This window comes from Dendrobates tinctorius, unplaced genomic scaffold, assembly GCF_039654945.1.
Source record: "Dendrobates tinctorius isolate UK_male_01 unplaced genomic scaffold, ASM3965494v1 ptg000007l, whole genome shotgun sequence".
Lineage (NCBI taxonomy): Eukaryota > Metazoa > Chordata > Amphibia > Anura > Dendrobatidae > Dendrobates > Dendrobates tinctorius.
The window spans coordinates 46,617,761-46,634,540 of NW_027361675.1; the positions used below are offsets into that span (position 1 = coordinate 46,617,761).

Below are 16,780 nucleotides of genomic sequence, written 5' to 3' on the forward strand. Positions count from 1 at the left end.
CTTTACATTGCAATAAACCATTTGGAAACATCTAGGAAGATCTTGTACAGGTGGTATTTCACCCCGTATCATCTCAATAAGGCTAGTTTCACATTAGCGTTTGGAGGTGCAGTGGATGCTCGCCGTGAAGCTCCGCCCCTGCCATGCCTCCTCCGGTCAGCTCCGCCTATGGGCACGTGTTGCATTTTGGTGCAATCGCCGCACCGTCAAAAGGACACCTGTGGCGGCAAAAGCATACCTGCGCACGGCCTCCGTACCCAATGCTAAAGATAGGGTACGCAGGCCGCATGCAGCGGCATGCACCCATAGGCGGAGCTGACCGGAGGAGGTACGGCAGGGGGCGGAGCTTCACAGCGAGCGTCCGCTGCGCCTCCAAACGCTAATGTGAAACTAGCCTAAGATATTCCCACAAACATCAGCTTTATGCTATAGGTGTCACTCAGAAGTGGGTGATTGTTGCATATTTCTTGGTCATGTCCCCTAATCCACACTTACTGGTTACAGATTTATAGTATGATTTCAGGGGTACTGGGAGATGACATAGTGTGGGATCCTGCAACAGCTTTATTATCTCTGAAACTGGAGTGACTCCAATACGAGGACGCAGTAATTAAAAGCCACATCCTTACATCTACAAGAGTCAATATAGCAAAGAATTGGAAAAGTGTTACAATTCCTTCCTTGCAGGAGACAATGAGAAAAATTCATTATAATTGTATCATGGAACACATGATAGTCAGTCGCCTGGGCAGGGTTAAATAATTTAAAGTTATCTGGAAAAAATGGTTTATTTATTCAAAGTACTCTTGCGATTGCTATAAATTAGAATTCCTAACAATGAATATCCATTATATTCCATTGTTTACAATTAGGCAGCACAGAATACCTGATATTTGTTATGGAACATTACAAATTGTCAAGATGAGCACTTCATAACTGACATTACCAAAAAGGGCAATTATTTGTGATATTTGGGTTATTCGTGTAAGGCCGGTTTCACATTAGCGCATTTTCAGCGCGCGCACGGCCGGGGGTAGCTCCGCCCCCGATCCGGCTCTCTGCCCGGCGTGCCCGCCCCTTGCTTGTAGCGCCGCCTACTAGCGGACAGCGGCGCCTGCGATCGGCGCACCCTATCTTTAGCATAGGGTGCGCAGATCGTGCGCAGGCCGTGCGCTAGTTGCGCTTTGACCTGTGCTGCGCACTTTTGACGGTGCGCCGTGCGCGCCAAAATCCGAAAAGTTTGATTTTGGCGCGCACGGCGCACCGTCAAAAGTGCGCAGCACAGGTCAAAGCGCAACTAGCGCACGGCCTGCGCACGATCTGCGCACCCTATGCTAAAGATAGGGTGCGCCGATCGCAGGCGCCGCTGTCCGCTAGTAGGCGGCGCTACAAGCAAGGGGCGGGCACGCCAGGCAGAGAGCCGGCTCGGGGGCGGAGCTACCCCCGGCCGTGCGCGCGCTGAAAATGCGCTAATGTGAAACCGGCCTTAGTCTAGGTTATTGTTAAAAATTCTCTGGCTCCTTGTAAGGAAGTAACTTGGAATATTGACCAAATCTTGTACTATTGGTTAATGATTGCAATTATTTGAATGGCTGTTGTCAATGTATCTTCTAACCCTGGAACCAATAAAGTTTATGTTACATATGTTACAAAAATTATTCACTGTTCAGGTCTTTGCCAGTGGGCAAACTTACAAAATCAGCAAGGGATCAAATAATTATTTCCCCCACTGTAACTGTATCTTGAATATATTTTGGTAAACAGCTAAAATGCCAAAACTTGTGTCATGGTCCAAATGTTTCTGGGCCTAATAGTAAATTGTTGATTTTTTTTTTTTTTCAAGGGTGGGAGGGTGTTGGGGGGTTGGCGTGGACTGGAATCCTGTTGACAGATTCCCTTTTACACTATTTGAGGGCAATTCTTTATTTACAGCTTTTTTATGGTCGAGCCGCAGCATTTCAATTGGGTTGAGGTCTGGGCATTGACTGGCCCATTGCGGCACCTTGAGGTTTTGCTTTTTCACTTTTTCAGCCCTTTTGATACAGATTACCTGATTTGCTTGGGATCATTGTTTTGTTATATAACCCAGTTTCCAACCTAACTCTAGCTTTTTAATAGATACCCTCAAATTTCCTCTAGATTACTTGGTATACAGAGGAGTTCATGGTCAACTTAATGACTCAAAGGTGCCCAGGTCCCAAGGCTGCAATACAAGCCCAAATCATCACTCATCCACCAATGTGCTTGACGGTTGGTATACCGTATGCTATATTTGGTTTTCACCAAACATGGCGCAAGGCAGTACAACGAAACATCACCATTTTTGCTTCATTTGTCCAAAGCAGATTGTCTCATTAGTCTTGTGGTTTGTTCAGATGCAACTTTGCATACTTTAGTCATGCTCTTTTTAGAAAGAAGCGGCTTTCTCCTGGCATCCCTGTCCAAACAAGCCATACGTGCTGAGTCTTCTTCTAAATATGTGGTCATGAATTTGAACATTTAACATGCTGAGACATTTAGAGTCTGAGCTGTAGCTCTTGGGTTTTTTTTGCAATTTCAGTGAACATTGCATGGTCTGACTTTAGGGTGAATTTTCTGGTAGGTCTATTACTGGGAAAATTAAGTGACTTGTAAGTTTTCCATTTGTGAATACTCTTTCTCATGATAGAATGATGGACTCCATATTGTTTGGAAATTGTCTTATAACTCATAGCAGATTAACGGGCAGCAACTATTGCTTCTATAACATCATTACTGAGGTCTTTCCCCTTTAGCACTGTATTAAAACATGCATGAATGCTCCAGACCAGTAAACGAGCAAAAACTTCTGCTTTTATATAGGTGTGTCACACTAATGAATAGTGCACTTGATTAGCATCACATGGCTACTATTTACCTTCTTAATTTCTATGGAAACATTATTATTATTTATTTTAAAAAACCCTTGCCTTGCTTCTATCTATGGTGCCGTACATGTGAAGAGGGTTTACATACAAAATACATATAAAATATAGTGACCAAACTAAGTGACAAACCGATACAGAAAAGGAGTGGACCTTTCAGCACGAGCTTACAATCTTCAGGATATTGAGAAAGAGAAAGTATGTCAGGGATTGCAGGAGCTCCGATGGTAATGAGGTGGCAGCGGGATTATTGCACGCTTTTCGGAAGACATGAGCTTTCAGGTTGCGTCTGAAGATTTCAATTATGAAAAACATTTGAACAGGCAGTGAATTTCAGAGAATGGGGTATGCTTGGGAAAAATCTTAGGTGAAAAATGTACAAGGGTGTGATGATCGAAGACTACGTACGGGAATATATTGGAATATTAGTTTGGGGACGTATGGAGGAGACAGATTTTGGACAGTGACAGTGTACCTAATGTTACACACACTGCCTCTGCATTATGACCTAGTCATAATAAAAAATGTGATTTGCCATGTGTTGCTGTTTATCTGAAGTTGGATTTAGCTCATCTTATGGACCAGCTATTACTTCGTTTTTCTCATTACTGTAACAATATTGGTGTTTTCTGCTCTACTAAACTCTATAAACACAATTATCAAATCATCTTTTTGCGGTTTCTGGTTTCTATATTAGGTGACTTGCTGTCTTGTTTCTCTTTAATTTAATTTTCCTTACAGCAATTTATAGAATATTTTCACATGAAATCAACAAAAATGTTGTTCATTATTTAAAACAAGTTTTTGCAAAACGGCTGGATTTTTCAGCACGTGGGACCCCATGCCATTAACATCAGCACAAAATATGTGAGCCAGGAGCTCCATGGCATGTGTTTCTATCTCTAAGCTTTTTCATGCAAGCCTTACATCACCAAGCACAATGCAAAAAGTCAGATGGAGCCGCGTATAGATCACCGAGAGTGGATTGTGGAAAAGTGGTATGACAAATCATACTTCTCTATGACTTTCTGATGGACAAGTCTGGATTTGGAAAATTACAGGAGAATTAACTGCCTGACTGCATTGTACCAACTATAAAGTTTTGTAGAGGAATGATAATATTTTGGGGGGTGATTTTCAGGTGTTGGCCCCCTTTGTTCTAATGAAGGAAAATCTTCAATGCTTCAACATATCAATATATTTTGGACAATTATATGCATCCAACTTTATGGGAACAGTTTGCGGAGTGAATTTCCTGTACCAGTATGACTGTGCCCCAGTGCACAAAGCAAGGTCCATAAAGGCATGGTTGAAAGAATTTGGTGTAAAATAATTGGCTGACAAAAAGTCCTAAATTCGACCCCATTAATCATCTCTGAGATGAACTACAATACAAATTGTGAGCCAGGACCTCTCATTCAACATTAGTGTCTAAACTCACAAATGTTATTCTGCTTGAATAAGTAAAAATTCACATACACACCCTGCAAAATCTTGTAGAAAGCCTTCTCAGAAAACTATAAACTTTAAAGGGGGAGACAAATATATATTGATACCTATGAATTAAGAATGGAAGGTCATAAGCGCTCCAGTAGGCGAAATATGTAAGTGTCCCAATACTTCTGTCCATGTTTAAAAAAAATATTTTTTGCAAGTTATACTAATTTTTTTATATTTCATCATCGAAAGGCTTCAGAAATGAATCGCTTCGGCATTATTATAAAGATTATTTTAGATGTCTATATAATACTATACAATTCTAGTATGTAAATATCCAAATCTGCGGCCACCAATCAGTCCCCGCCGATCCACCATGATTAGTCTCTAAAGCTTGTTAAATGTGCAGTGGTGTTCTGCACTTTTCTCCCCTTGGGAGCATTTTTTCTGGAGTTACTTAGACCTAGATGTAAATATATCATAGGTCTAGTTTTTTGTTTGCTTGTTTTTTAAGTCTGATCTTGAGACTTCATAATTATGCCAAAATCCAGAGCAAAACTTTTGGGGAATATTACACACACTACTGAACAATACCAAAAAATTGGAAAAGTGGTAAGCAGGGTTATTCATATGAATTTAGCATCAAATATCAATTTTTAGATTACGCCATTATAGAGTGATAGACTGGTGCAGGGGCAGACATACCATTGTTGCCATCTGTGCAGCCAAACAGGGGCTTAATGGAAATGGGGGACCACTTCCCCTTCCAAAGCAGTAAACAGCTTCTATCACTCATGTGTTTGCGCAGGGGCCCTCCGCTGTTTGTGTCTGCTGCTGGAATGGTGTAAGCGATCCTGATCCCATGGCATTTAATAGGAAAATTATATACTGTTATCCACTGTGCTTAAACTAATGGACAAAAATCTATTCTATTTTAAGTTGAAAAACCCTAACACAGCTTATTATATATTCATATTACCTGTTCCAGACCTAGGTTAAGAACCCATATACATTACATGGTTGCCAGCCAAATGACGCTTTGGCCAATCGTACAGCCAACAGCCATCTTGGCTGTTTCTACCATACAAAGAATTTGCCAAGCGCTCTTGTGTTCTCTATAGGAAAGCTTCCGACAGACATCGCTGATGGTGGCTTATCTCTGGGAGAACAATGAGATCAGCTGTCTAAAATCAGACATGCGCGATTGACAATCAGCAGGCCACCACCATAAACATTAGACCATCCGTGAACCAGTTGATATCGGCAAATGCAGCTGACATTAGTCTAATGTATACGGGGGCTATAGAAATAAGAGATTGCACAGAGTGTCGCTGCACACTTGTGCTGATATATGGATAGCAATATATCTTCTTATCTGGCACGTAATAGGTACAGGCCAGAATGTTAGCATGGGTCTCAAATCCATTATTCAGTTTAGTTAATAGAGTCTAGGGCTCATACAATTTAATTGCATCCTAGGTGAGATGAATTAGGATTTCCCAGTATAATTTATCTTCTGTTTCATGTTTCTTTAGATTTCTGTATGTCTGAGATCATCAAACACTTAATTAAAATGAGAGCCATAAGGAGACAAAGAAAAGAGGAAAGAATTAATTAAAGTCAATCTCCTACCAATAGCTCTAGAGACAGACAGGCTTCCATTAACTCTCCATGCGCCAAACCAGACCACGCAACCTCCAAGGGCCTCAATACGATGTTTTTCATCCTATGTGTATATAAAAAAAAATCCACAAGTGACCAAAGGTTTATCATCTCATTGATATCAAACAAGAGTGATCTGAGAGTTCTAGAAAACCATTGCAACAATTTGACATACAGTAGAAAGCTAAAGTAGGATGGGTCCACACAAGCGTACTTCATGCTGGAGACTGTCCCGATCCGAGCTTACACCCTAAGGAGTCATGCAGATATAAGTATACCTCGAACGTCTGCTATCCGTCGTTTTGGCGAATAGCACTCGCCCCCAGGTTATTCAATGCACATGTCCAATTTTTTTCTTTGGGCAAGGGAGTACAAGAAATCGCAGCATGCACAATTTTCCTCTGATAATCAGATGGCACTCTCCCATTCAAGCCCTATGGGTCCGCGGGAAACATCGGATGACATCGGGGTATAGATTTTCACAGACTAAGGCTGGTTTCACATTTGCGTTAAAGGCTGCAGCGTCAGCCTGCGCACGGCGCGGCTAATCCCAGCCCCTGCCGCGCCTCCACCGGTAGCTCCGCCTACCGACGCATGACGCTGCATGTGTCCTGCGTCCCCTATCTTTATCACTGGGGACGCAGGCCGTGCTCAGTATGCGTTTGGCGGCACATGCATCCTTTTGACGCTGCGCCGAGCGCACCAAATTGCAACCTGTTGCGTTTGGCGCTGGTCGGTGAAGCGTCAAAAGGATGCATGCGCCGCCAAACGCATACTGCGCACGGCCTGCGTCCCCAGTGATAAAGATAGGGGACGCAGGACGCATGCAGCATTATGCGTCCGTAGGCGGAGCTACCGGTGGAGGCGCGGCAGGGGGAAGGACTTAGCGGCGGCCGTGTGCAGCCCGACACTGCGGCCGTAAACGCTAATGTGAAACTAGCCTTATTTTTATTTTTTTTTAACTCTCCATAGTTTGGGCTGGGAAACCAGAAAATAGTCCAGGCATTGCGGCCCATAAAAGGACCGTGAAATACGCTTATGTGAACATGGCTCTACAATATTACCCAACATATGTTGTGTTCAGTATTGAGTTATAGTAAGTGCACCATGTGAATTGCAACAGTGTAATGCATCAGTGCTGTCCTGTTGGGAAGAACTAGCATTTTATCTTATTTTCTCCTGTTCTGATCATTTTTGGGGGGATGGCACCCAAACTGAAGTAACATATTACTGCTAGAACAACTTTCTAATGTAGGAAATCAGCAGCACAGGAGAGATACAGTAGAAGCAATACAAGGAAGCTCAGTGGTTCGCCCTGTTTCTTAGCAGCGCTAGGGTCCTGGATTCAAATCCCACCAAAGACCACTGCATTGAGTTTCCATGGGGTTCCTTGGGATACTCTGGTGCATTCTCACACTTTAAATATATACTGATCAGAAATTTAGATTGTGAACCCTGCTGATGACATTGATGATGATGTAACTAAACCACTGCACAATATGATTCCTCTATATAAGCAGACATAATACATACAGAAGATCAATGCCTAAATCAGTGCTTCTAAAACTGTAACATGGTCTCACTAGAGAGGCGTCCGCCAATTCTAGATGAGGAGATACGGCCACTCAATTGTCCTAAATCCAACATCAAAGACTCATCATTTTGGAACATGACAGATCTGTCCTGGCAGAAGTCATATAGTGTATCATCCAAGAAGATATTCTGCGCAAATAGGAACAGGAAATTCCAAGCTACAGTTTGTTTGATTCATTATTAGTCCGTTGACCTCGAGTCTTTTGATGACTAAGGACACTGTGGCTGTTACGGTAGATACTGTTGCTGGCACTAGTGGTAGTCCACATGTTCCTTTTTTGGCATAGATTTAGACTGCTGGTGAGCCCCCAAAACAGTTTTAAATGCCATGGTCCAAATTAGGGTGTCTAAAACTTTTTGTTCGGGTGCCTTGCCAGAAGAATCAAAGTGTGGACCTCACCACACCAAGATGTTGTTAGAGCCTCACTATTAAGGATTAGGGTTTGCTCACACTGGTGCATGAAAAAAATAAACGGTCACATTCTTATCCAGGAGAGTGGAACGATTTTCTCTCATCTGTGTGCTGTCTGTATGCAATCTGTTTTTTTTTTACAAAATCGGATATCATACTGATGGTTCATATGACATGTGATTTTTTTTCTCACACTGTACTGATTTCAGAGTGAAATCGTAGCATGCTGCAATTTTATTCTCTCACCGAATACAGCTGAGGAAAAATACCGTATGCAGATCTGCACTGCCTCATTAAATAACACTGGTCCTTGTGCAATCTGATTTTTTTATCGGATTTCGCTTGTCTGATTTATACACTAGTGTGAGCGAGCCCTTAATGGTGAAAGAGATTGCAAAAAAGAAAAATGGTGCTCAATTTAATTATATATATCTTCTGGACTTTATAGCATTACAATAAGCACAAAATAAGTCGCTTACTAAACCCGAAATTGCAGGTGCAGCTTATATTCACTTCTGCAAATACTGCCTACCATCTGCACCTCACTGGTAGGCCGGGGTCACACTAACCGACGCAAAATACGGTCCGTAGTTTACAGGCGTAATACGGATGAATGACTCCTAAATAGTGCTCCGTATGTCATCCGTAAGCAAGGTGTGGTCGCGTATTTTGCGCATGTCTGCATCCGTATGTAATCCGTATGGCATCCGTATGCTGAGATTTTCTCGCCAGCTTGCAAAATGGACATATAATGGAGCCCTAAGACAGGTTTTATAACACAAAAGAAAGAATAGATATAGACACATAGAATACACACACACATATATATATATATATATATACACACACACATACATGTCATTGTGACACATATATATATATATATATATATATATATATGTATATATCACAGAGTTCTTCATAGCAGAATAGCCGCTAATTCAATTGCCGGCTTTTGTGAAATCATTCCCCAACCCGACATGAAATGACACATGGTTTACATACAGTAAACCATTTCATTTCATGTTTTGTTTTGTATGTCTTTCATTAGTAATTAGATGAGGGTTGATGTGTAAAATTTGGGAGGTGTAGGTGTTAATTTAAGGGGTTAATTCGTTGTAAAAAAATGTCTGGGCTCCCGCGGTAATTTGTCAATGCGGGAGCCCACACATTTTTTTACAACGAATTAACCCCTTAAATTAACACCTACACCTCCCAAATTTTACACATCAACCCTCATCTAATTACTAATGAAAGGCATACAAAACAAAACATGAAATGAAATGGTTTACTGTATGTAAACTATGTGTCATTTCATGTTGGGTTGGGGAATGATTTCACAAAAGCTGGCAACTGAATTAGCGGCTATTCTGCTATGAAGAACTCTGTGAAATATATATATATATATATATATATATATATATACAGTGAGGCAAAAAAGTATTTAGTCAGTCAGCAATAGTGCAAGTTCCACCACTTAAAAAGATGAGAGGCATCTGTAATTTACATCATAGGTAGACCTCAACTATGGGAGACAAACTGAGAAAAAAAAATCCAGAAAATCACATTGTCTGGTTTTTTTTCATTTTATTTGCATATTATGGTGGAAAATAAGTATTTGGTCAGAAACAAGCAATCAAGATTTCTGGCTCTCACAGACCTGTAACTTCTTCTTTAAGAGTCTCCTCTTTCCTCCACTCATTACCTGTAGTAATGGCACCTGTTTAAACTTGTTATCAGTATAAAAAGACACCTGTGCACACCCTCAAACAGTCTGACTCCAAACTCCACTATGGTGAAGACCAAAGAGCTGTCAAAGGACACCAGAAACAAAATTGTAGCCCTGCACCAGGCTGGGAAGACTGAATCTGCAATAGCCAACCAGCTTGGAGTGAAGAAATCAACTGTGGGAGCAATAATTTGAAAATGGAAGACATACAAGACCACTGATAATCTCCCTCGATCTGGTGCTCCACGCAAAATCCCACCCCGTGGGGTCAGAATGATCACAAGAACGGTGAGCAAAAATCCCAGAACCACGCGGGGGGACCTAGTGAATGAACTGCAGAGAGCTGGGACCAATGTAACAAGGCCTACCATAAGTAACACACTACGCCACCATGGACTCAGATCCTGCAGTGCCAGACGTGTCCCACTGCTTAAGCCTGTACATGTCCGGGCCCGTCTGAAGTTTGCTAGAGAGCATTTGGATGATCCAGAGGAGTTTTGGGAGAATGTCCTATGGTCTGATGAAACCAAACTGGAACTGTTTGGTAGAAACACAACTTGTCGTGTTTGGAGGAAAAAGAATACTGAGTTGCATCCATCAAACACCATACCTACTGTAAAGCATGGTGGTGGAAACATCATGCTTTGGGGCTGTTTCTCTGCAAAGGGGCCAGGACGACTGATCCGGGTACATGAAAGAATGAATGGGGCCATGTATCGTGAGATTTTGAGTGCAAACCTCCTTCCATCAGCAAGGGCATTGAAGATGAAACGTGGCTGGGTCTTTCAACATGACAATGATCCAAAGCACACTGCCAGGGCAACGAAGGAGTGGCTTCGTAAGAAGCATTTCAAGGTCCTGGAGTGGCCTAGCCAGTCTCCAGATCTCAACCCTATAGAAAATCTTTGGAGGGAGTTGAAAGTCCGTGTTGCCAAGCGAAAAGCCAAAAACATCACTGCTCTAGAGGAGATCTGCATGGAGGAATGGGCCAACATACCAACAACAGTGTGTGGCAACCTTGTGAAGACTTACAAAAAACGTTTGACCTCTGTCATTGCCAACAAAGGATATATCACAAAGTATTGAGATGAAATTTTGTTTCTGACCAAATACTTATTTTCCACCATAATATGCAAATAAAATGAAAAAAAAACAGACAATGTGATTTTCTGGATTTTTTTTTCTCAGTTTGTCTCCCATAGTTGAGGTCTACCTATGATGTAAATTACAGACGCCTCTCATCTTTTTAAGTGGTGGAACTTGCACTATTGGTGACTGACTAAATACTTTTTTGCCCCACTGTATATATATATGTGTCTCAATGACATGTGTGTGTGTGTGTGTGTGTGTGTATATATATATATATATATATATGTATTCTATGTGTCTATATCTATTCTTTCGTTTGGGTTATAAAACCTGTCAGTGTGAGTTTACTGTATTGCACACTGAATTGCCGGCTTTTCTAAAGGACATCGGGTGCGTATTTCTCGCAAGTCACATGTGTGGTCCGTGTGTAATGCGTATTTTTAGCACACCCATAGACTTGCATTGGCGTACTACGGGCGTAGTACGCTGACAATCGCAGCATGCTGTGATTGGCACGGACCGTAGAATACGGGCGAGAATTATACGGCTGTTGGGAGCTGCCCCATAGGGAATCATTTGTCCATGTGTAATGCGTGCTTTTAACGCCTCTCACTCGTCCGTATTCCTCTCTAGTGTGACCCCGGCCGTAAGGTCCATCTCACGTTTTGAGAAGCACTGTTCCAAATCAATTAGCTAAATTTCACCATGTTGTGTGTACAATGCTATTTAATTAAAGATGTGCACTGGCAATGAGTATCCATTTCTATCCACAGCTGAAGGTTGGAATGCAAACTCCACAATTTTGCAAAAAATAGTGTTCATTATATTAAAATATAGACCAGCTAATGCTATTCAAAGAACGAATTGTAACAAAGGGGAGGAGAAATATGGAATATTCACCTTAGGATAATGAATGTTACACGTATTTGTTCCACTGGTGGTAAAATTTACATTTAATTCACATGTAATTTGCACCACTATATAAGCCAAGATATATTTACCGTATATACTCGTATATAAGCCGAGTTTTTAAGCCCCTTTTTTTCGCTGAAAAAGACCCCTCTCAGCTTATACATGAGTCACAGTCCCCGGCGTCTTCGGAACATGTCCCCTGCAGCCTCGGTAAGTGTTCCGGTGGCTGATGACAGGGCCGGCGGTTGGCGGTGGTACCGGGGCGCACTATGGGGGCCAGGTGCCTGTGCTGCCCCTTTGCTCATGCCCCAGGCACTTGCGATATTCACCTGTCCTCGTTCCACCGCTGCGCTGTCTTCTGCGTCCTCTGACTTTGCTGTTCAGGTCAGAGGGAGCGATGAGTAAGTAAACTACAGGCATTGTCAGATTGCCAGTGTTAAAATGATTAAAAAGATACCTGGGGTGAAGAAATCTGTCTTGTAGTTCTTGTGTAATCAGTGTTAGAAGTTTTCACTTAAGCTCGTGCTTTGGGCCAGGACTATATATATAACCAAGTAAAGACCTGCCCACATGCCGCCCCGAAGCACAAACATGTTCTTCATCATAGAGAGGGAGAGAGAGACTGTTTGTGCTTTGCAGAGGGCCTATGGGCAGGTTTTTCCTTGATTTCTCTGCCCCGGAGCACTGGAATATCATTAGCTGCAAACTTCTAAAGGCCCCGTTACACATAACGATGTCCCAGTGATCCCACCAATGATCCGACATGGATGGGATCGCTGGGACATCGTTAGGCTGATCGCTGGTGAGCTGTCACATAGACAGCCCCTCCAGCGATCAGGACCAGCGAACAAGCTGGTTTCTAATGTAAACATCGGGTATCCAGGAGCCGCGGCTCTTGGATACCCGCTGTTTACCTTGGAAACCGGCGTACACGCTGGTTTCCAAGGTAAACATTGGGTATCTAAGAGCCGCGGCTCCTGGATACCCGATGTTTACATTAGAAACCAGCGTCCAGTGTCGCTGATCGCTGGTCTCTCGCTGTCACACAATGCGTGCTGGCCAGTGGGAGACCAGCGATCAAAAAATGGCCCAGGCCGATCGAGCACAATCAGCGATACCCGGCAGGGGGGCCGGTTGCTGATCCCCGTCACACACAGCGATCTCACTGGTGAGATCGCTGTGGCGTCACAAAATCAGCGATCTCCCTATTGAGATAACTGTGTGTGACGGGGCCTTAACATTGATTACACAAGGACTACAAGATGGATTTCTTCACCACAGGTATCATTTTAATCAGTTTAACACTGCCAACCTGACAATGCCTGTAGTTTACTTAGCAAAATCCTGCTGACAGGTTTTCCTTAAGCTCCACAACATTGATGCAATTCCGCATATTGTGTTTGCTAGGTTTGGTAAAAAAACGTTGGCCTATTTACAAATGAAGAGAACACTCCAGATAAAGATGACTGTGCTAGTTCCAAAGTCCTCACCTCTCTGTCAGGTTTATGTGGCTTCATTAATTCCACAGCTTGTCCCCTTCGTACTAGCATCACCTGTGAGTCTCCCAACCAGGCCACATGCAGCATGTTGCCACGGATAAAGATCACCACACCAGTTGTACCACAACGGAGGTTCTAGGGTATAAATGAGAAAATGTATACAGTTATGTAAAGTATAATGCACTATATAACAAAAAGAAGTCTCTCTTGGTGAACTGAAATTGACGCACAAGATTGTCTTATTCACATCATAAACAAGAAATTAAATTGGTTTCATGGATTTTAAGTAATCAACTCTGTTCCTAAAACATCATTCATCTAATGTTCCCATTCCTCTTAGTTTAGCAATGAACATGGATATGTCAATCAGATAAGAGGAACCTGTCAAAATGTTTTCACCCCTCCCACCAACTCTTTATGCGCATATATAGCTAGTAATGAATTTACATGGCCAGTCCATTACAGATTTTTCAGTAATGCAGGAAGGGACTGGTCATGTAAAGGTATTGCTGAACTTGTTTTTGAAAGACCTACTGTATATGCGCATATAAATAGTTTTGGAGGTTAAAATCCTGTGGACAAATTTCCACGAAATAATCACACTTGCTCAAAATATCTATTCCTCAAGCACTCAAGCATGGCCATATTATTATAAAGATGTCCGAATGTGAAATACATGATAATCGAAAAGCATAAATAATATTATATATATATATATATATATATATATATATATATATATATATATATATATATATATATATATATATATATGAACAACAACAAAGCAAAGTCCAGCAATAACGTGAGCAATCCAGGATGCTGCTAAAAAAAATTTTCTTTTTATTCATAAATCCATTAAAATGCAATGGTCCAAGCAGTTCAAAACAGCAATAATGCAGGAAAGTCGTGCAGATAGATTTCACGATACTCAAGATGGCGTCGCCGCAAGAACATGTCGCCAGCGTGGACAACGTCTGGATCCAGGATGGCGCCGGCGGAAGAAGATGTCGGGGATCGTGGATCAGCGGCGATGACGGCGTGAGTATGAGAGACGGAGTGAGAGAAAGGGTCGTATGTGGAGTGAAAGAGTGAGTGGAGATGGTGAAAGGTGAGAGGAGTGTGTGTTGAGAGTTAACATGGAAAGAGGTGTGCGGTGACGTCACCGGTTACAACTGGACGGAAGTTGTTACAACCGGAAGCTGCTTAGGGCATTTATTATTATAGACTAGATTAAGGCCCGATGCTATCGCATCGAGAGGATAGTGACACACCTCTTGCCATGTTAACCCTCAATACACACACACCTCCTCAACACACACTCCTCTCACCTTTCACCATCTCCACTCACATCCACTCACTCTTTCACTCCACATACGACCCTTTCTCTCACTCCGTCTCTCATACTCACACTGTCATCGTCGCTGCTCCATGATCCCCGACATCTTCTTCCGCCGGCGCCATCCTGGATCCCGACGTTGTCCACGCCGGCGACATGTTCTTGCGGCCATGCCATCTTGAGTATTCTGAAATCCTGCGAGTGGACATTAGTGGAGATAGTGAAAGGTGAGAGGAGTGTATGTTGAGGAGTGGTGTGTTGAGGGTTAACATGGCAAGAGGTGTGCTGTGACGTCACCAGTTACAACTGGACGGAAGTTGTTACAACCCGGAAGCTGCTTAGCGCATTTATTATAGTAGATTAAGGCCCGATGCTATCGCATCGAGAGGATAGTGACACACCTCTTGCCATGTTAACCCTCAATACACACACACCTCCTCAACACACCACACCGCCTCAACACACACTCCTCTCACCTTTCACCATCTCCACTCACGTCCATTCACTCTTTCACTCCACATACGACCCTTTCTCTCACTCCGTCTCTCATACTCACACCGTCATCGTCGCTGCTCCACGATCCCCGACATCTTCTTCCGCCGGCGCCATCCTGGATCCCGACATTGTCCACGCCGGCGACATGTTCTTGCGGCCATGCCATCTTGAGTATTCTGAAATCCTGCGAGTGGACATTAGTGACTCACCATTGTCATTTTGAAACACGACTGCTACTTCACTGACAGTGGGATTATTGTAGCGTCGAGGGTCTTGAGTACGATCTTGTTTAATAGCCATAGTGATGTTTGGCATGACAGTTCCGTTTTGTAGAGATTTAATTTTTTCTTGTTCTTCCACATCACGTAACATTTGATAAGCTTCCACAAAAGGATTAATAGTTTGGATTTGAAGGGCAATAATGTTCATCAATGTAGGATGACATTTTTGATTTTCTTTACATCGTAAGCGTTGTTCGTTTGTGGTAGTGGTATCGAGAATGTAAAGTTGGGCAAATGCGCGTTGCTGGTCATCTGAGGGATGTAGTGTTTCAGTTCTATGATAGATCTGGCCATGTATGCGGAAACAGTATGGGCCATATCCAGGAGGTGGTGAAATATTTGCACCCATGGAGGCAAAAGCAAAGGAACTGTTAATACTTCGAATATTATCCATGAAATTTTTGCTAAATTCACTTTGCCCTTTCAGCAAACATGTAAAGACATCAGGATATTGTAGTATGGGTACATGGACTTTACCCTTCTGACAGCAGAGCGTAAAGTTGTTATCAGAAGGTATCTCTGCTACAAAATGCAAAGCTTCGCAATGCTCACATACATGGGTCATGTCACCACAGCTGTGTTCGGTAATACTATTTTCATCATTAGTGAAAATGTGAGGTTGTAGTAGAAGTGCATGTCCAACCGATGGGGTGCGCCTAGTTTTGAGACCAACGTATATTTGTCTTGGTTGCACTTTCTGCGGGCTAACTGCAGCTTGTATGTGCGTTGGTATTGACTAATGGTGGTATTGATAGGGAAGAAACAGATTGCTGATTAGTTATGTCAGTGAACGGCATATAGGATGAAGTGTGGTAGTAACTTGTTCCACATGCTGATGTGGAAGCATCCTGTTGTGAGTCTACTAATAATGATGAGGAAGAAGCCGTCTGTTGTTGGCGGTGATGGCGTGTAGAGGCTTCTTCAGCCAATGTAATAGATTTAGAGTTAGGGGATTTGTGTGTGAGACGACGGCGTTTATAAGCCTTAATCTTGTCAAGTCGATGCTGTTTTTCCTCAGGAGTCTCATTAGCACGGCGTTGTTTTTGTCATAGTGCTAAAGCTGCTTTCCTTTCACTGGCATTGGCATACTGTGCATCGGTATTGAATGGTGGTATTGATAGGGCAGAAACAGATTGCTGATTAGTTATGTCAGAACGGCATATGGGATGAAGTGTAGCAGTAAATTGTTCCACATACTGATGTGGAAGCATCCTGTTGTGAGTCTAATAATAATGATGAGGAAGAGGCCGTCTGTTGTTGGCGGTGACGGCGTGCAGAGGCTTCTTCAGCCAATCTTATGGATTTAGAGTTAGGGGATTCGTGTGTGAGGCGACGGCGTTTATTAGCCTTAATCTTCTCAAGGCGATGGTGTTTTTCCTCAGGAGTCTCATTAGCACGGCGTTGTTTTTGTCGTAGTGCTAAAGCTGCT

At 42.6% G+C, this 16,780-nt stretch overlaps 1 protein-coding gene across 1 annotated transcript in view; it reads right to left on the reverse strand.

Annotated features, from left to right (window-relative positions):
• PPM1E (protein phosphatase, Mg2+/Mn2+ dependent 1E) overlaps positions 1-16,780 on the reverse strand; it is a 345,133-nt gene that overhangs the window by 19,365 nt on the left and 308,988 nt on the right. The window contains exons 5-6 of the mRNA XM_073574366.1: positions 13,228-13,371; positions 5,973-6,066 (exon numbers count right to left, since the gene is read on the reverse strand). Coding sequence (XP_073430467.1) covers positions 5,973-6,066; positions 13,228-13,371 — 238 coding nt within the window. The remainder of the gene's footprint in view (positions 1-5,972; positions 6,067-13,227; positions 13,372-16,780) is intronic.